Below are 26,173 nucleotides of genomic sequence, written 5' to 3'. Positions count from 1 at the left end.
AGTGGACTTGGGGAGGGGCATGCATGCAGAAAGGGGGGAGGGTGGGACTGGGAGGGGAGGACGGAGGGGCTTATGGGGGGATACAAAATGAATAAAGTGTAATTATAAAAGTTAAATAAAAAATTAAAAAATAACACCAAAATTTTCCAGAAAAAAAAATTAATGTAAACAAGAAAACCTAAAAGCTTGCCCCTAGGGACATGCACCTTCCTGCAAAATGTTACACCTCATAATCTTTACTAAAGAGTCGGCTAACAAAATAAAATGTTCTATAAAATTCTCCTCTAAGAGACGGGAGAAAGCTAACAAGACCTGCAGTCTGAACAGTACTATGATAAAACACGGTTTTCTGTACACATAGAGCAGTTCAATCTATGAATTCACAGCACTTGAGACAATTCAATAGATGTCTGCAGGCTTAAGCCAGACTAAATTCCAGCATAAAGTGTCAAGGTTAGAATATAGAGACACCCTCAGAGTTTTTGGCAACTGAGAGCTATTGGGAGGATAGTTTTCTTTTTCAGGGTGTTTGTTTGATAACCCTTAAGTGACATCCACAAGCCCAAGAGCAGATGAGCATCACAGTTTAGATAGGTTAATTACACAAATTTGGGTCATTAAGGAAGAAAGAATGGATATAGGAAAAGTGGTAGGTGTGAATATAATCAAAATACATTCTAAAAATTATTTAAAGAACTAATGAAAATGAAAAAACATCTTTAACGTGAGCTGGGAATAATTACAGTGAAGGTGCAATAGATCTGAATCTCGTATAATTCTTAAAAGAGATTGAAATGCAGTTTGAAAAACATCATTCTTTGATACTAAGCAAATATGTGTTAAATGGGAAATAAAACACACTGGGAAAATATTTTCTACAATGAATAGTGGTAGTGGTTCACATATATAAATCAAGTATGATTTTTAATTGCTATGGTGAGCTATTTCAAGAATATGGTAATGAAATATGATATCTAAGTTCCTAAACAAAAGGAGGAAAACATTTATCTCTGACTTCTATTCAGATAATTTTCATTTGTCATGATATTAAGGAATCCTTGGTAGAAAAATGGGTAGAAAAATGAAAGCTTTTCATTTTTCCTTTACCTTCCTTTACCTGTCTCATTAGAAATCTCATTCTCTGCGCAAGGAATGCAGTTGTAGCAGCAAACAGCCTTGCCCTCCAGAGTTGCTTTCCTGAATCCAGGCCCACAACTCTCACTGCACACAGACTTAGGAATCTAAGAAGAATAAGGGAACATTGTCTAATATTTACAGTTTTAGGAAAATCACAGTAAAGGGTTTTTTAATATTATGCAATGAATGTTCAAGTATTGTTGTTAGAAATATAGAAAAACATTTAGGAATGTGATATCCTTCAGAAGGCAAACCTGTTTAAAGATTAGTCTGAGTATTATCACAGAGTTGGAAAATTTCGAAGCTTAATGAGTGAAACAAATTTTAGAAAAATAGATCATTGGGGAAAAAAGATATAGAAAGGCATAGGTTCTCTCCAGACTGATACAGCCTTTGTATTTACTGACTACTGTGTTGAGCAGCATTACTTCCAACATTTTGCTTACTGTAAATGTGTGTGAACAGATAAACTCTATCTCTGCTTCCATGCCTGTTTTCTTGGCTACCCCTTGCTGTCATGGTGCTATCCATAGTGGACTCTCATAATTCTGGAATCATAACCAAAATATATTTTCTTCTCAATGTCACCTTTGGTCATGGTGTTTAATAAAAGCAATAAAAAGTAATTTTATATTGTTTCATAATGTTAATACCAAATGAGAGATTTTCTCAATCAGATCAACCTATGAGACATTTTGGTGACTGTAAAACCGTGCTTAAAAGTGTCCCAAATTTGTGTCAAGTTGAAAAAAACAAACCCTTATATGAGAGAACTTTGGGATTCATTTAACACTAAATATTTCCATTGATCTGAATCAAGGAAGGGGAAAAACCATTATGCAAATATTTTTGTGATAATTTATGCTGGCATTTGGAGAGTGATGTGCCTTGGGTCAGACAACAAGTGTCATTATATCAATAATCATAACTTTATTATCAACTTGAGATTGAAGCCTTGACAAAATATATAACCCACCTCTGAAAATATTTCTGGCCATTGTATCATCTGCTCAGATAATGATAACTGTTTGCCCTGAAGAGCATTTGCAGAAAAAGTTCCTACTTTCTTCTTTAGTCCAAGACCCTTTGGAAAATTCCAAAGATTAAAGATGTTATAGTCTTCATTTAACTTCTCTCTCCAATATAAACTCATGTTGTCTCTCACATGAATGTCTCTCAGGAAAGAGTTAAGCTGAAAGAGATTCATGAATTTATATTAAACTGTGTCCAAGAGGTAGAACAGAACCTGTGCTATGGAATATCTCTCATTATTTTCAATCTCTGATGTGAAATTCAACATTAATTAGGGTTTAAATGATGTGGAGTAAATAAAAGCCTGGATTAGTGGGATTGTGAAAGAGCATTCCCTTCAAGAGAAAATTTTGAACCAAGGTCACATAGTGAATCCATGACTGCTGACTCATGCATGCATTAATTCCTTTAAAAGCCAGTCAGATAAGATCGGGTGCATTCAGGGTGGTATGGCTGTAGAAAAGATCATCCTGAGTGAGGTTACCCAGAAATAGAAAGACACCCATGGTATATTCTCACTTATAAGTGGATATGAACCATATAATATAGGATGAACACTAAAATCTATAGTCCTAAAGAAGCTAAAAAACAAGGAGAACTTCAGGGAAGAGGCTTAATCCTCATTCAGAAGTGCAAACAGGACAGACTTAGGAAGTAAGTGAGCAAGACAGTAGTCTTCCACAGGGGGCTTCTGACAGACTCTACCAATTAGGGTATCAAAGCAGATGCTGAGACTCATAGCCCAACCTTGGGCAGAGTAGAGGGAATGTTATGAAAGAAGGAGGAGATGGAAAGACCTGGAGGAGACAGGAGTTCCACAAGGAGATGAACAGAGCCAAAAAATCTCTGGGTTCAGGGGTTCCTAGAGAGACTGATGCATCAACCAAGGACCATCCATAGAGAAGACCTAGCACCTCTGCTCAGATGTAGCCCATGGGCAGCTCAGTCTCCATATGGAATTCCCTAGTAAGGGAGCAGGGCTGTCTCTGACATGGACTCATTGCAGGCTCTTTGACATCTGCCTGGCACAGTGGTGTAACTAGACCACATAATAAGAGGATCCAGGCAGTCCTGATGAGACCTGATAGGCTAGGGTCAGATAGTTATGAAGAAGGGCCTCCTCTATTACTTGAATAGTGGAGGGAAATAAGGAAATAAGGAGGGTGGAAGAGCAAAGAAAGGTGGAATAAGAAGGAGATGAGAGCCAGGATACAAAGTAAATAAAGTGTAATAAATAATAATAATACATTTTAAAACCCAGCAAAACGTATTTGCTTTCAGAATATCTTCAGGGGTCCATTGTGTAAAATGACAGTATTGGTGTTTAACTGTAATTAAAAGGCATGCTTTAGGTACAAAACTACTGTCACTGGTTCAGTTAAATGTGCACTTTTATTTCTTTTATGAGAGATATACATATGAAAAATACTTATTTTATTTTTTATTCAATAAGAAATAAAAAAATTTCTTATTGAACCTATTGTTATGAAAAGGTTGGACAGCTAGATATTGTTGACATAAACTTGATGCTGATTAAACATAGTTCTTCCAGGTCTCTTTCATCCAATTCCTCAGCAACATATTCTTGAGAATGCCTTGATGTAAAAACTTCTGCAATTCTGGGTAACATACTGAATTTTACAATATATAAGATAGCGTCTTTGCAAAATCTCTTATGTCACAGTGATGATATTGAAATACAATGGAAAGAATATTACCTGCCAAGGGAAGAACACCATCTCTTTTCTGTTTTCATATGGTTGCATTTGTACTTGTTTAAGCCACATCTCATGGAGACTGTGAGCCACAACATACACGGCTTTGTATATATTGTAGCTCTCTTCACTCATGGACACATCAAATATGTGTCTAGGTAATACATTCAGAGAAGCATTGGCTTGACAGTTGTCCAAAAGTTGACAATCAATTTCAGAAAATGAGCACTTAAAGAACAAATACCACATTTTAGGAAGATAAATGTCTTCTGGGTATCTGTAAGGAGTAACTGTTTGAATAAAATTGGTAAACTCAAAACTTTCCCTGTAATGGTGGGTAAAAATGAGGCTCCCATGAAATGAGTCTAACATAAAATAATCAGCATGAGAAGTAACATCCTGTTCAAAGTTCATGACCCACACTTTCCATGTCAATAACTTTTGCCCAATACTTCTCATCAGACCTTGTAAAGAATCAATGTCACCATGAATAATTATCACATTTGCAGATGATTCCTGGATCTCATCAATAAATTTCCAGCGCTTGTTAAAATATAAAGTCCAGGTGGTTGGGATCATCTTCACAAAAGCTATGCAGATTCTTTTTCTTTCCATCTCATCTCTGAAATCTGATAGGATTTTATTCCCTTTGTGGTCATCTGGGAAGATGAGACCAACCCAGGACCAACTAAAATGAATCAGCAAAGAGACAATGCCAAGTGAAAGAGATGTGTCCTTGGGGGCCATCTGGTAGAGGGAAGAATACTGACTTCGGTCACTCAAGAGAGGATCATAAGGTCCAAAAGAAAGCTGAGCCAAATTGGAAAGAAGAGGAAGAATATTAATATCAAACACAATAATGGTCCTAGGGCCAAAGATGACAACAGGGGGAAAATTCTCATTTCAAAGGCAAATTCCACTTACACCATTTTGCAGAAAGTCTTACCAAGCCTGTATGCTTCAAGGACCTACCTGATTTCATTCAATTCACATTCCGTTCTTTCAAGCAAGAGAAATATGGCATGATCACCATGCCTGGGTACTGGCGTTAATAGTTGCATAATTCAAGTATTCCCCTTTTAGTTTTTCAGACACTTATAATATATATTTAAAAAAAGCCTGATTCCCAGGTTTCATCCTTTACATTTTCTCACCTGAGGAAATTTAAAGAGTTGTAGCAATGTCCCAATGTAGGCAGATGTTGTCCATGATGTGCCTGTGAGTGCAGCAGTAAAATTTCTCTTTTTACAGTTGTAATTAGGTAAAATGTATCTTCGACTGTGTGCTGTGAGCCACATACAGGCATTCATAAGAATGTCCTTCTCAGTGAATCGGACATTGTAGAAATCAAATCCAATAGATATGTTGGGTAAAAGATTGGGGTTCCCATTGATCTCTTCAATGGCAAATACCATAGCCAGAACAAACTGGTAATTCTTAAAATTATACCTGTGAAAATTGCACAAAATAAACAAGAGGAGGACCACATAGAGCACACGTCTGCATATTTAGTCTAATAACTTTTATATTTCAACTTTGTTTCTACAAAAAGTGTTTTTTAATTTTTTTTCACCATGAATGGATAGATCTAAAATGGGCACCTCTTTTAAGATTAGGCAAGATCCTATATCATTACCAGTCATTACTCGTAATTCCTCAAAGCATGCTTTATTTTTTTATTGATAGGTACAATAAAAATTTTATCTACATATCAAAAATTAGATAGCAGATCTGCTGGTATCTGATATAGGCCTTTCATGCTCTTTAATCATTAAAAGTCACTATTTCATTATTTTTCAAATCAGTTTTAGTAACAATGTCTTAATTAAGTAATACTCCAAGGTTAACTTATTCTATACATGGCCAATGTTGCCATTTCTCTGACACTAGCTTTTGTGGGGATTTTTTGAGGCATCCTGGAATTGAGCATATAATATACTGGCATTCAACTTACAGAGAAAATCCTGTATCTGCATCTGTATTTATATGATTAAAAGAATATAGTATGACACCTGTTATATGTTTATCCTTCTGTATAATTGTGATGTTTGTGTATGTCACTTGTATGCATCTGTGTCTCCCTATGTGTACAGATTTGTGGAGATCAATAAGTATGAATACAAGACAGGACAACTTCCAGATTTAGTCCTAGCTATTCACATTTTCACAAATATTTTCTATTATTTATTTATGTGTTTCATTAATTATGTGTTTGATCAACTGCTTATTTGTTTGCTTGCTTGCCTGCTTACCTGCTTGCACAAAAATTCCTACCTATCTCTCTCTGGTATGTCCACTCAACAAGGCTCCCCCGAAGATATCTGGCTCCTCAAATCTTGTTTTTAGAATAACACATTGCATATGTCTCCAAGTGGGTTCCCTAGTAAGGGGAACTTGGACTGTCTCTGACATGTAGCTGGCTCTTTGATCACCTCCCCCTGAGGGGGGAACAGCCTTATCAGTCCAAAGAAGACAAAGAAAACAGTCCTGATGACACCTGAAAGAGTATGATCAGCTGGAAGGGGAGGAGGACCACCCAATTCATTGGACTGGGGGAGGGGCATAGGAGAAGAAGAGGGATGGAGGATGGGATTGGGTAGGGATGGGATGGCTACAGCTGGGATACAAAGTGAACAAACATAACTAATAAAAAGATAAAACAGATAAAAAATAGAATACCATATTGCATATTTCTCTGCACAGAAAACTTCTAGAGACTCTTCTGTTTCTGTTTCCTGCCCTTCATGTGATCATTAAAGTACAGGCATGCACTCATATATTTTTTGGGAGATTTTCACTGAAATATTCACATTTGCACTTGCAGTATTCTCCTATTTTAACCACCTCTTCACCTGTATAATAATAACTCATGTGACAAAATATCTTTTATTCTGAAAGGTCCCAAATCCACACTTAGATAAAAGCATGATTTCATTTCACATCATGCTTAAGCTTGATGTGATTCATTAAGCTACTATTGTATAAATTGTTCTTCTTTCACAAGGCTTAAACATCTTAGCTGATGAGCAGTGGAAAGGTTTTAAGAAGGAAGGCTATGAGTAACTGCTATGAATGATTCCTAGACACAACAGGGAAGTAATGCTTATGATCTCATTGTACGGTAACAAGTAAAAACCTGTTCATTCTCAAGTGAGACAAAATACCAGCCTGGACAGTAGAAGTAGGCACAAATGCAAACCAGGAGCAAAGAGGGTATTTGTCCTAGGGTTTTCTTGCTGTGAAGATACACAATGACCATGGTTACTCTCATAAGGAAAAACATTTCATTGTGGCTATCTTAGTTTCAGAGGTTTAGTTGATGTTTATCATTGGGGCTAAGCTTGGCAGGGGTCAGACACACATGGTCTTGGAGAAGGAGCTGCTAATTCTAAATCCTGAATGACACACGGGAGAAGACTGAGATACACTGGACAGACCTGACCTTCTTATACCTGTAAACCCAACAACAGGGACACACTTTCTATAGCAAGGCCACACCTACTCCAACAAGGCTACACTGCTTAATAGTGCCACTCATTATGGGCCAATCATTCAAACACATGAGTCTGTGCCAGTTATTTCTATTCAAAACACCACAGTGTTGGAACTTGATAACTGTGGGAGAGGAAGAGTCAGTTTTCTTCAGTCATCTGACCCCTGTTAAGCCAATCATATTTTAGTATGGTTCCACCCTCATAATACTTGAACAAGACACAGTTGACTTGACTGCAGAAAAAGAATTAAATTTAAAATTTGGCAGGGATATAGATGAAGACAGAAAAGTTGAATATAGATCTAGATGGGAGATTTGTCAATGTAATCAATATAACAAATTGTTTATAAATGTAAGTATATTGTGGTTAAATTTTGTATGAAAACAATATGAGGTGTAGCTGGAGAATGGGTTCAACATTTAAGAGTGTTTCTTTCCAGAGAACTCAGACATCATATTAAACTCAGACATTATATTAAACAGGCTGCACCTATCCAAGACTATATCTCCAGAGGATTCAACACCTCTGCTGGCCTTTTTAGTCATTACCATAAAAGGGTCATACAGTCACAAACAAACACACTCAAGTAAATGAATAAATAATAGTCTTAGTAATGAAAATAATATGAAAAGTAGCAAATGGGGTACTGAAATATAAAGAGAAAACAAGATCAAAAACATGGCAGCTGGGTTATATACTCATTGGTCCTGTTACCTATTTGTATGTATGTTTGAGATTTACTATTATGTCATTTTTGAATGCATGTATTTGTTTTGAAAATAAATTTATTTTGTATTTGATAGATGAATAAAGTTATTTGATAACAGAAATTATTAAAAATTGTAAACATTATTCTTTAAAAGAAAGTAGACTAATAACATTTTTTGTTTATTATTATTAGTTACATTTTATTAACTCTGTATCCCAGCTGTATCCTGCTCCCTTATTCCCTCCCAATCTCACCATTCCTCCCTCAGCTCCTCCCTGCCCCTTTCCAAGTCCACTGATTGGGGAGGAACTCCTCCCCTTTCTTCTGGCCCTGTTTTATCAGGTATCTTCAGGACTGGCTGCAAAGTCCTCCTCTGTGGCCTAGCAGGACTGCTCCTCCCTTGGGGGGGGGGGAAGTCAAAGAGCCTGCCATTGAGTTCCTGTCAGAGATAATCCCTGTTCCCCTTACTATGGGAAACCAATTGGTTATTGAGCTACCATGAGCGTCATCTGAGCTAAGGTTCTTGGTTATATCCATACATAGTCCTTGGTTGGAGAAACAGTTTCAGAAAAAAACCTTTTGCCCAGATATATTTGGTCCTTGTGGGGCTCCTATCCTTTCCATGTCACACTAACTCCCCTTCTGCTGAAGGTTTGGTTATGAGTCTTAGTATCTGTTTTGAAATGCTGCTTGGTAGAGTGTTTCAGATGCCTTCTTCGGTAGACTCCTGTCATACATCCAATGGACATCCCATTTGTCTTTCTCAGACAATTAGGAATAATGCTTCCTCAAGACCCAGCTAGACCATTGCTAGATATATACCCAAAATTTGCTCAAGTACACAACAAGGACATTTGCTCAACCATGTTCGTAGCACCTTTATTTGTAATAGCTAGAACCTGGAAACAACCCAGATGTCCATCAACAGAGGAATGGATACAGAAATTGTGGTATTTTTACACAATGGAATACTACTCGGCAATCAAAAAGGAGGAAACCATGAAATTTGCAGGCAAATGGTGGGATCTAGAAAAGATCATTCTGAGTGAAGTATCTCAGAAGGAGAAAGACAAACATGGTATATACTTGCTTATATAGACGTACAAGATATGATAAACATAATGAAATCTGTACACCTAAAGAAGATAAACAAGAAAGCAGACACGGGGTAAGATGACCAATAACATTTTTAAAAAATATATTATTCACTGGAAAAAAATAAATTAGAAAAATGTTCAATTGTGAGGAATAGGACAAATGTGAGTTTTTTCTCACGTATAAACATTGTATATTTAAATGTATGCCTATATAAAATGAAGATGTATATGTGCATATATATATATATAAAATTTTGACAATTCCATACATGTGTCATTATACTACAGATAACAATCACTATTTTTATCTTACACCAAGCAAATTAAAAAAGCTTGAAATTGCCAATCACAAAGCAATCATAAGTGGTCTTATGATTTAAGCTCATAGATTTGGTAAATCTCTTTTTGAAAACTAATAGTATAAAATAAATACTTTTGAAAATGAAAACTAGTTTTATCATTTTCCTTTCTGAGATTATAATATAATTTTGAGATTATAATATAATACAATATGATATAATATAACATAAGAGCACCCCTCCTCTTTTTGCTATGCCAGATCTTATACACCCCCTTTGTCTTCTTTTTTGCACATTTTTCTTTTTTCTTTTTATTAATTACACTTTATTCACTTTTTATCCCTCCATAAATGTCTTTTTAAATTTATTCAACTCTTCTTTCTGTAATTGCCTAGGAAGACTCAAATCTACACACAAAAAAAGTGTAGCTAACTAAGAAATTCTTTAAAATAATTTGCCGAAGACATAACATTCTTCCACAGGGAAGAGCACACCAATTGGTTATCCCCTACCAAACGTTCAGCTCAGAAAAAAAATGTGTATATATATATATATATATATATATATACACACACACAAGTACCAAAATACAGACTGAAAAGTTTTTTAAAGACTGAACATAATTTTAGTAGAGCTTATATTCCAAGAGAAAGACAGCTTTCAATATGAACAACTACCCAGAGAAAAATGGACATGAAGATAATTAAGCCATGGTGCTTGGTAAGGCAGGCTATGATCTCAGATATATGATGGACTAGCAGTCACAGTAAGGTTAGACTTAAATAACATAGAGCATCTCACAGCATCACAAAAAGGCTCTCAGGTTTAGGACAGCATTCAAAGAAAGACCCATTGAAAGGACAAAGGAAGTTAATAATAAGAATGGTAGACACACCCAGTGAGCCACATTGTGAACAGACAAACAAAATACTATATTCTGATTATTTGACATTTGATAAAAATTCAGTTTAATTAATATATGTAAAGAACCTATGTGGAAGCCTATTTGGAATTGATGGTCTAATTGGAGTGTTTATTGCTGTTTCAGAGCAGAGGAATTTTGCCTCCTGGCCCTGGCTCTAATCTAAAGCTCAGTGTCTCAGAGAGTGATCCTGGCAGCCCTACATCAGGGAGCTATGGCCCTGAGAACTAGATAATAAACTCAATGCAACCATGGGAACCAGACATCATACTCTGTGTAACTTTGAGTGAGTCCTCCTATGCTTTTGTCAAGTAAAGCAGCTGCCATGAAAAGCTGTTTGTAGGAGGGAATCTACAGGGCACCAGAGACTGATTTTCTCTGTCAGGTGGAAATCCACAGTGAGGGGAACAGCAGGTCTGAACTCAGAGCACTCAGCTGAAACCCCCCACTCCCAAAACGTTCTCTGGAAAAGTTACATTTTCAGCAAATGCCCAGGTGCCCAATCGCCAATAAGACAGATCCACGTGCATGCCTTCATGTTCTACACTCCATCACAGACAAGACTGTGGTCCACAAAGCACAGTCTGGGTGTCCCTGTTGGGAGGAAACCCCACAGCAGGGGGATCATCAGGTCCAACACTCAGGACACCCAGCTCCAGAAGACTTCCCTGGTTCATGCAGGCTCTAGGCTCTAGCCTTCTACTGCAGGCATGAGTGCCATGCTCACCTGCCATTGATTACCACTAGGGCACTGGGGCACCCAGCTAAAACCTCAGACCTACAAAAGCCTGAGAGCTATTAGAGCAGCCCCCAGATACTGATCCAAGGTACAACCAGTTATCCCTAGCTAAACTGACAAAACTGCAGGACTCCTTGATTCTACAAGAGGGCTACACCCAACAAATACACCTTGAGAGCAGCAGCTGCAGCTCATTAAATTCAGAACAAGAAACCCAGTAGCAGGGAAGCCATCTCGAGGATGGCTTCCTGAACACCACAGAGCCTTCCTGAACACTACAGTTACCACACAGGTCCATATGCCTGAGGTGAACTGTGACAATTCCTGAGAAGCACCACCATTCAGTTGACCTTACTCAAAAAGCTGAGGAGATCTCCTTCAGAACCCTGCCAAGGATATTCTCCCCAGCCCAAGACCCAGCAGGCATGAGAAATTAACAGACAACACCTGAGACAGCCAGATGGGTAGAGGCCAGCATAAAACTACAACCAACAAAAGGCAAAGCAATATGGCATCCTCAGAACCCAGTTATCCAGAGGCAAGTGGCCCTGGACACCCTAACATAAGTGAAATTCGAGAAGATGACCTTACATCTATGTTTATGAAGAGGTTAATGGAGGAAGCAAATAAAATACGTAAAGAATTAAAGGAAGATATAGTAAAACAAATTATGGCCATCCATAAAGAAATACAGGAACATGCAACCAAACACTTTGTGGCTTTCAGAGAGGAAATGATTAAATCACTGAAAGACATAAAAGAAACAGAGGAATGTTCAAACAAACAGCTGAAGGAATTGAAAGGGAAACAGGAAAATACAGTCAGACAGGTGAAGGAAATCAACAAAACGGTTCAAGATCCAAAGATAGAATTGGAAAAATTAAAGAAAACACAAATGGAGAAAATCATGGAGAGGGAGAACCTAGGAAAGAAAACAAGAACTACAGAGGTAAGCATAACCAACAGACTACAAGATATGGAAGAAAGAATCTCAGGTGTGAAAGATACAGTGGAAGAAATCAATGTATCAATCAAAGAAAATGTTAAATCTGAAAAATTCCGGAAACAAATCATTCAAGAAATCCAAGACAAAATAAAAAAAAAAAACCTAAGAATAATAGGAAAGAGGAAAAAGAAGACTCCCTTCTCCAAAGCCCAGAAAATATTTTCAACAAAATCATTGAAAGTTTTCCCAACTTAAAGGAGAGACCTATAAGAATACAAGAGGCCTACAGAACACCCAATAAATTAGACCAGAAAAGAAAATCCTCCCACCACATAATAATCAAAACAGTAAATATACAGAACAAAGAAAGCATACTAAAAGCTGCAGGGGAAAAGGCCAACTAACATAAATTGTCAAACCCATCAGAATCACACCTGACTTCTCAACAGAGACTATGAAAGCCAGAAGGGCCTGGACGGATATCATGCAAACCCTAAGAGAACAGAGATGTCAGCCCAGGCTACTATACCCAGCAAAACTCTCAGTCCTCATAGATGGAGAAAACAAGATTTTCAACAACAAAAACAAATTTCAACAATATCTACACACCTCTCAAGGAGAGAGACACTCAATCTATTAGAAAAAATACTGGGGAAGAGACTAGAGCTCATTGGCACGGGAGACAACTTCCTGAACAGAACACCAACAGCACAGGCTCTAAGAGCAACAATCAATAAATGGGACCTCATGAAACTAAAAAGCTTCTAAAAGCCAGTGTCATCAGAAAAAAACGACATCCTACAGACTGGGAAAGGATCTTCACCAACCCTTTATCTGACAGAGGGCTGACATCCAGAATATATAAAGAACTAAAGAAACTGAAAAGCAATAAATCGAGCCATCCAATTAAAAAATGGGGTATGAAGGTACACAGAGAATTCTCTGTACAGGAATATAGAATTGCAGAGAAACACCAGAGAAACTAAAAGAGATGCTCAACATCCTTAGCCATCAGTGAGATACAAATCAAAACAACCTAAGATTTCACCTTACACCCATCAAAATAGCTAAAATAAAAAACTCAAATGACAACACATGCTGGAGAGGTTGTGGAGAAAGGGGAATCCTCCTCCATTGCTGGTGGGAATGTAAACTAGTACAACCATTTTGGAAATCAATGTGGCGCTTTCTCAGACAGGAATAGTGCTTCCTCAAGACCCAGCTATGCCACTCCTAGGCATATACCCGAAATTTGCTCAAGTACACAACAAGGACATTTGCTCAACCATGTTTGTAGCAGCTTTATTCGTAATAGCCAGAACCTGGAAACAACCCAGATGTCCATCAACGGAAGAATGGATACAGAAATTGTGGTATTTTTACACAATGGAATACTACTCAGCAATCAAAAAGGAGGAAATCATGAAATTTGCAGGCAAATGGTGGGATCTAGAAAAGATCATTCTGAGTGAGGTATCCCAGAAAGAGAAAGACACACACAGTATAATATAGGATAAACCTACAAAAAGCTGTACATGTGAGCTAGAAGGAGGACCCTGGATAAGGTGATCAATTCTCACTGAGGAAGGCAAATGGGATGGATATTGGAAGAAAAAGGAAACAGAAAACAGGAGCCTACCATGGAGGGACTCTGAAAGACTCTACCCAGCATTGTATAAAAGCAGATAATGAGCCTCATAAACAAACCTTCAGCAGAGTGCAGGAAATCATATGAAAGAAGGGGGAGTTAGTATGAGGTGGAGAGGATAGGAGCTCCACAAGGACCAAATATATCTAGGCACAGTGGTCTTTTCTGAGACTAATACTCCACCAAGGACCATGTATGGATATAACCTAGAACCTCTGCTCGGATATAGCCCGTGGTAGCTCAGTAACCAATTGGTTTTCCCTAGTAAGGGGAACAGGAACGATTTCTAACAGGAGTTCAATGACAGGCTTTTTGATCTCTCCACCCCCCAAGGGAGGAGCAGTTCTGCTAGGCCACAGAGGAGGACTTTGCAGCCAGTCCTGGGGATACCTGATAAGACAGGGTCAGATGCAAAGGGAAGCACTAAGCCAGTTTAATCAGTGGACTTGGAAAGGGGCAGGGAGGAGATGAGGGATCGAGAGTGGGATTGGGGGGGAATGAGGGAGTGGGATACAGCTGGGATACAGAGTTAATAAAATGTAACTAATGAAAAAAATTAAAAAACACAATACCTACACACAAATCCAGTGTTGCAGTGTGACAGTTACATGTCTCTAACATGAACTGATTGGATTGCTTTTTGATCACCTCCCTCTGAGGGGGGAGCAGCCTTACCAGGCTACAGAAGAAGACAATGCAACCACTTCTGATGAGGCCTTATAGACTAGAATGAGAGGGAAGGGGAGGAGGACCTCTCTCTTCAATGGACAGGGAGAGGGATACGGGTGAGGAAGAGGGAGGGTAGGATTGGGAGGAGAGGAGGAAAGGAGGTACAGGGGGGATACAAAGTGAATAAACTGTAATTAATAAAAATAAAAAACTATATAAAACAATAAATCAGTATTTGAAACTAAAAAAAAAGAAAACAGAAAAACTGCTTGTACTTTTCTGCTATTTAAATTTTAACCTTACATTCAGTAAACGACACCTTGATCAGAGCCTAGAGTTGGTGTCCGTCTGTGTGCGCCCTGCTCTCTTTCCCCCAGCCTTCACTCAGGTGGTATCCAAATTTCAATGCAGGTCGGTGACATACCTACGTATTTTTTAACTTAAATTATTTTTTTTATAATCTATTCAATTTACATCCTGATTGTAGCCCCATTCCTCATCTCCTGCAGGACCTACTCTCCTTCTGTCTTCCTCCCTACTTGCTTCGCCTATTCTTCAGAAAGGGGGAGACCCTATCGCCTACCATCTGACCCTAGTCTATAAGGTCTCATTAGGATTGCCTGTATCTTCTTGCTCTGTGGCCTAGCAAGGACCCCCAACCAGGGGAGAATTGATCAAATAGTGGGCAACAAAGTTTATGTCATAATCAGCTCCTTCTCCTCTTACTAGGGAACACACATGGAGACTGACCTGCCTATAGGCTAATATGATCAAGGGGTCTAGGTCCTCTCCATGCATGGTCCTTGGTTGGTGCATCAGTCACTGCAGCCCACCTCCTGGGGCCACATTTGTTGGTTCTGTTGGTCTTCCCATGGGGTTCTTGTGTGTAATGTTAGGAAATTGTTAAAGTTAATTTAAAATTAGAGTATAAGACTGTGAATGCTCAGGAAAAAAATAATTTTAATGAACAAAACTTGATAATATTGTAAGAAGAATGATAATAACACCAGAATATATAGACAAATCATTTGAAACTGTCTTTAATCTGAGAAATGCCTTTTACACATTTTCTGCAGTATCTAATTTTTGCCAAAAAATAGAAGAAAGTATCACCATTTATTTATTCAATTAAAATAGATAAAAATAAAACATATTATTCAACTTTGTATGGATTCTGAGCCTAGAACTGATTCACAGAAAATCAGTCCACAAAGGTCTGAGTTATTGCTGAATGTGAATGCTATAGTTGGATACACAGATCTTTCTCTATACATGACAGTCTGAGATGAATGGTGAAAGAATCCCTGCAGTGTGGACAAACAAGAGCCAGAAGTACTTACCCCAGTGAGGTCTTGCCAAGCACACTATACCAGAAATGTTGGTGTGTTGCTACTGAGCTGCTTGTGCTTGTATTTATGGCTTTGCTAGAATATAACTCTTCAGATTACGTATTCCATACAAAACACACTGAGGAAAACAGAGCTAACAAACAAGACCTGAGTGCCAATGAAAGGCACAAACTGGAAAGGAATGAAGGCTAGTGGCTACAAAAAGGGAGACGACAATGAAAGGATTTTCAAGTAAATGAAATTAAAAAGAATGCCATAATGGAATTTATACAACACTCAAAACCCAGTCTAGCTCTGTGCACTGAAAAAACACATGGCGGAAATTCAAGGAAAGAGGGAGATCAATTATAAGACCAAGTCAAGATCAGAATATAGTTAGGAGTGGACTCATATTCACTGCTAATGTACATAAAATACGACATGGTAAAGAGAATCCAGAATGACATTATCTAAATGAGAAACAGTCTAGAAAGTTGGCAAAGGAATATTTTAAAGTTTTTCTAGTCCTTCCTGTAACAAACATAGTCCACATTTGTTTTAGTTTATATGCTTATATTTAAATATTTCTGCTGTTTTTGCAATTATAGTAAAGTTTTCATAATTGCCATTAACAAAATATTGATAAATCTTAGTCAAAGTGTAATTTCATGTAATTTCAATAATGAATATTAAAAATCAAATATGTTTAAAAAACATCACAACATAAAATATTTTAGAATAATCTGACAGGAGTTATTTTTGTATTTTAATATGGAAAATTGTTCATAATTATACATGACTATAGTAAAATATAAAGTCAACAGACTTTTTAGCATTTAATAAAATGCAAATTATTAAGAAATACATTTTGTGATTCATCAATTTTATTAACAGAATAATTGAATGTATATTGATGAACTACACTTTTGCATATAAGTTTAAAACCATATTTTAATTCGTGTAAAGGAAAAGAGTTCACCCTCATAAATACCCAGAGGAAATTCTTTGTTTGATTTGGAAAGATATGAGCTAGATCAATAAAAGGATTTAACATACTGGCTAGTAAAGTGGCTTAGCCAGTGCAGGATCCTGCTTTTGGGTATGCAGGACTGAGTTTAATCTAAGCACACACACTGTGGGATGAGAAAATTTGTTCCTACAGTTGAGTTTTCACTAGCAAGTATGAGTTTCATCAAAAGCATAAGTACACATACACACACAGAGAGAAATACTGACTGCTATAATAAATTTGAAAAAAAATTGTACCTTGAATCTGAAAATGGAACAAGCCTTTTTTTATTAGAAAGATTCTATACTAATCAGGAAGCACACGTGCATTTCTTCAACACTCTATGCAACAAGTACAAACTTGGCACCTATCCTATTATTATAGACTAAATGAATTTAGTTTGTTTTTTTCTGACTTAATGACAAGTTAAATATTTTGAGAGATCACTCCTCTTATTTATGGTGAACAATCCAGATATTAAATGACTGTGTAACTGAAAGTATAGTATTCACAGTAATGGGCTTGATGCTACACAAAATACAGAGAAACACAAAACAATGCACATTGGTACCTGATTTGAGGAAAGTAAAGGGCAGAGGAAATACGGAGCTTTAATAATGATGAAATCAAAGAGGACTTACCCAACATCCACATCTGTTAGGCATATGAGAAATTTTGTGATTTTATTTGAGACATAATAGGATTTCCAAAGAAATTAGAGCTACCATGAAATATCTCATCTAAATAAAAATTTTAGACAGCTATCTTTCCTGTTTTAATTTTCAAAAAAAAAAAAATTCTGTCAAGGTATCAAAACATTTAATGGCCTTTAATATATAAAGAGTTTTTCTCCTCCAATGTCTATGGTTTAATGACTTAATACCATACCAAGTTCTTAACAAACATATAGTATTGACAAACTGAGCATGATTCACTTTTACACGTACATTTCCTTTGTTCATTTTCTACTTGTTGACTCTGATCTCAGATTCTCATGTGTTCACAAAGATTTACAAGTACTATTGCTGTATTTCAGGTCCTTGTTTTTGTGGATCTATACAGATATAAGGTCTGCATAGTAAAGGAAGTTCTGAATGGGATTAACATATCTTATTTACTTTATTAAGAAATATACAAGAATTATGGGGGCAAGATTGCGGTGCCAGGAGAATTCTGCGTCTGAGGAGCAGGATAACATTTTCCATATAGCGTCCAAGAGACTGAACTCTGGGCCCTAAAACAACATCTATGGTGTTTCCCAGGTGAGAGGAAACCTCCACGGTGCGGGAATCAGTCCAGTCTACTTTCAGGACACTCAGCCAGAACTCGGAAAAGATCCCAGGTCACAAAGGCACTAGGTTGCCAGACCAGTGCCACATGCCTATGTGTCCTGATCACTTTCCCAGGCTGAATGGAGGGCACAAAAACACCAGAGACTGGGAGTCCCAGTCACAAGAAAAACCCACAGGGAAAGAAAGAAATGGGTACCCAATTAGGTCTTCCAGTATATCCCTGGAAAAGGTCCCAAGACCAGCAGGCACATGAGCCACCAACCCAGAAACCTGCTGTGAGCCAACTAATCATCACAGACAGAACTGTGCGCCTCAGGGCACCAGAGATGTGGAGTCCCTGTTGGAAGAAATCCTCCATATGGCAGGAAGCAAATGGGGTGGACTTAGGCCACCCAGTATATCCCTGGAAAAAGTCCTGCAGACCAGCCCAACCCAGGGACCTACTGTGCACCAGCTAGCCTACTGCTACCAGGAGAGCGGTACTCACCTGCCACAGATTACTGCTTGGGTACTGGGGCACAGAGCACCAACTTCAGACCTACAGAAGCCTGGGATCCCCGAAATCAACCCCCAGATACTGTTCCAGTGGCAACCAGTTATCCCCAACAAAACTGACCAAACCACGAGACACCCAGGTTACAGCAGCAGCTCACTAAATTTACAGCAAGAAACCAAGAAGCAGGGCAGCTGTCTCTAGGACTTCTCCGGGTGAGAGGAGAGCCCTCTCCACTAACAAGGACCACAGTTACCACTCAGGTCTGTATGCCTGAGGCAAGCTGTGGCAGCTCCTGAAAACACCGGCCATATAGTGACCATACCCAAAAAGCTGAGGAGGCTTCCTTCAGGAAAAATCATCTTCCTTCCAAGGGGATTCTCCTCACCACAGAATTCCAGGAAGCACCAGAAACTAATACCCAACACCTAAGATAGCCCAATGGGTAGAGGCCAGTGAAAAAGATCAACCAACAAAAGACAGAGCAATATGGCATCTCCAGAACCCAGTGATCCAGGAACAAGTAGCCCTGGACATCCAAGCATAATTAAAATTCAAGAAGATGACCTAACATCTATGCTCATGAAGAGGATAAGAGGAAGCAAATAAAATGTGTAAAGACCTAGAGGCAGATAAACTCAAACAAATTATGACCATCCATAAAGAAACAGAGGAAGATCAAGAAAAACAGATTATGGCCATCCATAAAGAAATACAGGAAGTTGCAGTCAAACCGTTTGTGGCATTTAGAGAGGAAATGCTTAAATCGCTGAAAGAAATAAAACAAAAAGAGGAATATTCAAACAAACAGCTGAAGGAATTGAAGAAAAAACAGGAAAATACAGTCAGACAGGTGAAGGAAATCAACGAAATGGCTCAAGATCTGAAGATAGAATTGGAAAAATTGAAGAAAACACAAATGGAGGAATGAATGTGGAGAGGAAGAACTTAGGGAAGAAAACAGGAGCTACAGAGGTAAGCATAACCAATAGACTTCAAGAGATGGAAGAAAGGATCTCAGGTGTGGAAGATACAATGGAAGAAATCGATGTATCTGTCAAAGAAAATGTTAAATCTAAAAAATTCCTGACACAGACCATTCATGAAATTCAAGACAACATGAAAAGAAAAAATTTAAGAATAATAGGAACAGAGGAAAAAGAAGATACCCTGCACCAACGCCCAGAAAATATTTTCAACAAAATCATTGAAGAAAATTTTCCCAATTTAAAGGAGAGGCCTATAAGAATACAAGAGGCCTACAGAACACCCAATAAATTAGACCAGGAAAGAAAATCCTCCCACCACATAATAATCAAAACAGTAAATATACAAAACAAAGAAAAAATACTAAAAGCTGCAAGGGAAAAAGGCCAAGTAACATATAATACAAACCCATCAGAATCACACCTTACTTCTCAACAGAGACTATGAAAGACAGAAGGCCTTCGACAGATATCATGCAGACCCTAAGAGAACACAAATGTCAGCCCAGGCTACTATATCCAGCAAAACTCTCAGTTCTCATAGACACAGAAAACAAGATTTTCAACAACAAAAACAAATTTTAACAATACCTACACACAAATCCAGCGTTACAGAAGACACTAGAAGGGAAAATACCACCTAAGAAAATTAGCTACTTTCAAGAAAACACAGGAAATAAATAACCTCACTACAGTGAAACAAAAAGCAACAAAGCACACAACCATATGACCACAGCCAACATCAAAATCCAAGGATCTAACAGCCACTGGTCATTAATCTTTCTCAACATCAGTGGACTTAATTCTCCAATAAAAAGACACCGATTAACAGAATGGATACGTAAACAAAACCCAGCAATCTGTTGCTTACAAGAAACACACCTAAGTCACAAAGATAGATGTTACCTGGGGGTAAAGGGCTGTAAGAGGGCTTTCCAAGAATGAACCCAAGAAGCAAGCAGGAGTAGCCATTCTAATATCTGATAAAATAGACTTTCAACCAAAATTAAAAAAAGAGATGGGGAAGGACATTTCATACTCATCAAAGGAAAAAATCCACCAGGAAGACATCACAATCCTGAACGTCTATGCCTCAAATACAAGGGCAACCACATTTATAAAAGAAACATTGATAAAATCTAAACCACACATAGATCCCCACACACTAATAGTGGGAGACTTCAACACCCGACTCTCAACAAAGGACAGGTCAGCAAAACAGAAATTAAACAAAGAAACAATGTCTCTAACAGAGGTCATGAATCAAATGGACCTAACACCCAAACACAAAAGAATTTACCTTCTTCTCAGCACCTCATGGAACCTTCTCAAAAATAGACCATATGGTTGGTCACAAAGCGAGCCTCAAAAAATACAAGAAGATTGAAATAATCCCTTGTATCCTATATGATCACCGTGGAATAAAACTGGACCTCAACAACAACAACAACAGAAATAGCAAAAAGCCTACACACACATGGAAACTGAACAACTTGCTACTAAATGACAGCTGGGTCAGGGAAGAAATAAAGAAAGAAATTAAAGTCTTCTAGAATTCAATGAAAATGAAGACACAACATACCCAAATTTGTGGGACACAATGAAAGCAGTGCTAAGAGGAAAGTTCATAGCAATAAGTGCCTTCAAGAAGAAACTCGAGACAGCTCATTAAAGTAAGTTAATGGCTCACCTAAAAACCCTAGAAAAATAAGAAGCAGACACACCAAAATGGAGTAGATGGCTGGAAATAAACACACTCAGGACTGAAATCAATCAATTAGAAATAAATAAAACAATTCAAAGAATCAACAAAACCAAGAGCTGGTTTTTGAGAAAATCAACAATATAGACAAACCCTTAGCCAAATTAACTAAAAGGCAGAGAGACACCATCCAAATCAACAAAATCAGAAATGAAAAGAGGGACATAACTGCAGACACTGAGGAAATCCAAACAATCATTAGGACTTACTTCAAAAGTCTATATGCCACAAAATTTGAAAATCTAAATGAAATGAACAATTTTCTTGATAGGTTCCACTTACGAAAGCTGAATCAAGACCAGGTAAATCAATTAAATAGTCCTATATCCCTCAAGGAAAGAGAAGCAGTCATCGAAAGACTCCCATCCAAAAACAGCCCAGGTCCAGATGGTTTCAGCACTGAATTCTACCAGAACTTCAAAGAAGAACTAACTCTAGTTCTTTTCAAAATATTCCACAAAATAGAAATAGAGGAAACACTACCAAACTCATTCTATGAAGCCAGAGTCACCTTCGTACATACACCTCACAAAGACCCAACAAAGAAAGAGAATTTCAGGCCAATCTGCCTTATGAACATTGATGCAAAAATACTCAACAAAATACTTGCAAACCGAATACAAGAACACATTAAATATATGATCCACTATGACCAATTAGGCTTCATCCCAGGTATGCAGGGGTGGTTCAATATATGGAAATCCATCAATGTGATCCACCATATTAACAAACTGAAAGAAAAAGACCACATGATAATCTCCCTAGATGCTGAAAAAGCATTTGACAAAATCCAACATCCATTCATGTTTAAAGTATTGGAGAGATCAGGGATACAAGACACATATCTAAACATAGTAAAGGCAATATGCAGCAAGCCTATAGCCAACATCAAACTAAACGAAGAGAAACTTAAATCAATCCCACTGAAACCAGAGACAAGGCAAGGCTACCCACTCTCTCCCTATCTCTTCAGCAGAGTTCTTGAAGTCCTTGCTAGAGTAATAAGACAGGTGAAGGAGATCAAGGGGATACAAATTGGAAAGGAAGAAGTCAAATCACTATTTGCAGATGATATGATAGTATACCTGAGTGACCCCAAAAACTTTACCAGGGAACTCATAGAGCTGATAAACACCTTCAGCAAAGTGGCCAGATACAAAATTAATTCAAAAAATCAGTAGCCCTACTGTATTCAAAAGACAAAAGGGCTGAAAAGGAAATTAGGGAAAAAAATACCCTTCACAATAGCCACAAAGAACATAAAGTGTCTTGGTGTAACCCTAACCAATCAAGTCAAAGACTTGTATGAAAAACATTTCAAGTCTCTGAAAAAAGAATTAGAAGAAGTTATCAGAAGATGGAAAGATCTCCCATACTCATGGCTTGGCAGGATTAACATGGTAAAAATGGCCATCTTATCAAAAGCAATCTACAGATTCAATGCAATTCCCATCAAATTGCCAACACAATTCTTTACAGACCTGGAAAAAAAATTCTCAACCTTATATAGAATAACAAGAAACCCAGAATTGCTGAAACAATCCTCTACAATAAAAGATCTTCTGGAGGTATCTCCATCTCTGATCTTAAGCTGTACTATAGAGTAACAGTAATAAAAACTGCATGGTACTGGCATAGGAAAAGAATGTTGGGTCAATGGAACTGAACAGAAAACCCAGAAATAAACCCACACACTTATGGACACCTGATCTTAGACAAAGATGCCAAAACAATACAATGGAAAAAAGATAGCATCAACAAATGGTGCTGGTCTAACTGGATATCTACATGTAGTAAAATGAAATAGATTCATATTCATCACCCTACACTAAACTAAAGTCCAAGTGGATCAAAGACCTCAACATAAAGTCAGACACATTAAATCGGTTAGAAGAAAAAGTGGGGAAGATCCTAGAACTCATTGATACAGGAGACAACTTCCTGAACAGAACACCAACAGCACAGGCTCTAATAGCAACAATCAATAAATGGGACCTCATTAAACTGAAAAGCTTTTGTAAAGCAAAGGACATAGTCATCAAAACAAAACAAATGTCTATAGATTGGGAAAGAATCTTCACCAACCCTTTATCTGACAGAGGGCTAATATCCAGTATATATAAAGAACTAAAGAAGCTGAAAAGCAGCAAACCAAGTAATCCAATTAAAAAATGGGGAACAGAGTTAAACAGAGTTCTCAATAGAGGAATATAGATTGACAGAGAAACACTTAAAGAAATGCTCAACCTCATTAGCCATCTGGGAAATGCAAATTAAAACTACCCTGAGATTTCACTTCACACCCATCAGAATGGACAAGATCAAAAACTCAAGTGAAAACACATGCTGGAGAGGTTGTGGAGAAATGTGAACATTTCTCCACTTCTCGTGGAAATATAAACTTGTACAACCACTCTGGATATCAATCTGGTGCTTTCCAAGACAAATAGAAATAGCAGTTCCTCAAGATCCAGCCATACCACTCCTAGGCATATATCCAAAAGAGACTCAAGTACACATTAAGGACATTTGCTCAACCATTGTATCAGCTTTATTTGTAATAGCCATAGGCTGGAAACAACCCAGATGCCCCTCAACTGAAGAATGAATACAGAAATTGTGGTACATCTATACAATGGAATATTACTCAGCAATGAAAAACAAGGAAATCATGAAATTTGGAGGTAAATGGTTGGACCTGGAAAGGATCATCCTGAGTGAGCTGTCCCACAAGCAGAAAGACACACGGCATATACTCATTCATATAGACATATAGTATAGGATAAACCTACTAAAATCTGTACATCTAAAGAAACTAATCAATAGGGAGGGCCCTGACTAAAATGCTCAATCCCCATCCTGAAAGGAAAGAGGATGGACATCAGAAGAAGAAAACAGGAAAAAATTTAGGAGCCTGCCACAAGAGGGTCTCTGAAAGGCTCTTCCCTGCAGACTATCAAAGCAGATCCCGAGATTTATGGACAATTGCTGGGCAGAGTGCATGCAATCTTATCTAAGAGGGAAATAGTAAGATCTGGAGTGGACAGGCACTCCAGAAAATTTGAACACAGGGGTCTTTCCAGAGACTCATACTCCATCCACGAACCATGCATGGAGATAACCTAGCACCCCTGCACAGATGTAGCCCATGGCAGTTCAGTGTCCAAGTGGGTTCCAGAGTATTGGAAACAGGGACTGTCTCTGACATAATCTGATTGGCCTGCTCTTTGATCACCTCCACCTGAGGGGGGAGCAGCCTTACCAGGCCACAGAAGATGACAATGCATCCATTCCTGATGAGATCTGATAGACTAAGTTCAGAAGGAAGGAGATAGGCCACTGATAGGTGACCTCCCCTATCAGTGGACTTGGGGAGGGGCATGCGTGAAGAAGGGTGAGGAAAGGTGGGATTAGGAGGGGAGGAGGGTGGAGTTTATGGGGAGATACAAAGTGAAGAAAGTGTAACTAATAAAAGTTAAAAAATATAGCTTAAAAAAAGAAATATACAAGAATATTTCTCTCTAATTCGGTAAGACCTTTAATACACTCTCTATATGTATATTTTATACAAGCTAAGAAATAGTTCAAAGTTGAATCCCTCACAGTCACTACACTTGGGAAACACAAATAAATATCAAAAGACTTCAGGACTTCAGGAAATCCATGAGTATCAGTGTCAGGCTTAAATTAAAGCATCCTTCCTCTGAAGTTGTAATGCTGAAACCTGTTGAGACCTTGTGTCCTTACAGGCATGATACTTCACAAAAGCTAAAAAAATAGCCCCCTGTTGATACTCTCATAGTCAGTGTGTTTTGATGAACACATCCATAAAATTGAGATGAAATACTTCAAAGAGATGCAAAAAACAGGAAAAGACTGGAAATCTGTCTGAGAATTAAGAAGGAAATTAGCAAGCACACACTTATATAAAAGCATGGCATAAAGGACATTTTTGTAGAACACAGCAGTATACACAACTTTTAACTGTGACATTCTTAAGTCTGGTTCAGTGTCAGGTAAAACAAGAGAGTGTCTTCACATAAGCATAATAATGAGCACCAAGGAATCACTGCGTTCCCTGATCGACAAGGTCAGGTTTAAATGAAAGCATCATTCCTATGAAATCTTAACACTGAAAACTATTCAAATCTTTTGGCATTACAAGCATGTGAGAGGTTACACTTAGCAATCAAATGAGGAAACTAAAATGAAGAAAATCACATTTTCCATTTTATTTCCCTTTCAGAGAGGAATAGAGGCCAAAATGAAAACAAAATTGACAAGATTTAGAAACTGTAAAAGATAAATTGTCCAGTAAAAACCATAAGGAATATGTAAGAATTTAATAGCTATATCCCCTAAGTCATAAGAATTGTGAATTCTAAAAATGAATAATTGCACTTACTGTAGGTAATAGTCCTCATAATACCCAATTAGATGGGAATGTGGAATTTCTTGGATGGTGTAATAAGTATGAACAGGGAAAAATGCACCAAGCACCACATCTCCTTCACGGTGAAAATCTTCTCTTATTAGGTAATAGCATTGATTGTTGTTAAAGGCACAGACAAGACTGGGAATCTGAAAGAGCCAGAGAATAAACACCACGGAGAACATCCTATTAACACATGTGTCCGCTTGATGCAGATCACACAGAATGCAATAGATATATGCTTAGTTCATGTGTTTGTTAGCATGTGCGTTTTGAACGTTGTTGTTGAGTGAGACTCTCACAGTAATCAGTCCTAATCTTTGCTGTTTTCTTATCCCCTGCCACTGGGGATTCAGAAGCTATTTCTTCCATTGACTTTTCCATCTGAGCCCATGTACTTAGGTCAAAAACAAGCTAGAAAATATGTTTGCAGATCTTCTTTATTAGCCAAAGGCACTATGGTT

General features: G+C 37.8%; 1 protein-coding gene across 1 annotated transcript; it reads right to left on the bottom strand.

Moving 5' to 3' along the window:
- Positions 1 to 719: 719 nt before the first annotated feature.
- On the bottom strand, positions 720 to 25,894 carry LOC129667217 (vomeronasal type-2 receptor 116-like). Its single transcript, XM_055594712.1, has 6 exons — positions 25,683 to 25,894; positions 5,039 to 5,333; positions 3,888 to 4,694; positions 2,114 to 2,329; positions 1,118 to 1,241; positions 720 to 778 (listed from the first exon to the last, which is right to left on the bottom strand). The coding sequence occupies exons 1-6, from the start codon at positions 25,892 to 25,894 to the stop codon at positions 720 to 722; spliced, it is 1,713 nt and encodes a 570-aa protein (XP_055450687.1).
- Between the last annotated feature and the right edge of the window lie 279 nt (positions 25,895 to 26,173).

This window comes from Psammomys obesus, unplaced genomic scaffold (assembly GCF_907164565.1).
Source record: "Psammomys obesus unplaced genomic scaffold, mPsaObe1.curated_primary_1811, whole genome shotgun sequence".
NCBI lineage: Eukaryota > Metazoa > Chordata > Mammalia > Rodentia > Muridae > Psammomys > Psammomys obesus.
This window is presented reverse-complemented; position numbering and strand designations above follow the sequence as displayed.

Coding starts and splice junctions, on each gene's coding strand:
- LOC129667217 (XM_055594712.1), bottom strand. CDS start 25,894: ATGTTCTCCGTGGTGTTTATTCTCTGGCTCTTTCAGATTCCCAGTCTT. Junction 5,334..25,682: donor TATGAGGACTATTACCTACA/GTAAGTGCAATT, acceptor CAATTTTCACAG/GTATAATTTTAAGAATTACC. Junction 779..1,117: donor TGAGATTTCTAATGAGACAG/GTAAAGGAAGGT, acceptor ATCTCTTTTAAG/AATTATACGAGATTCAGATC.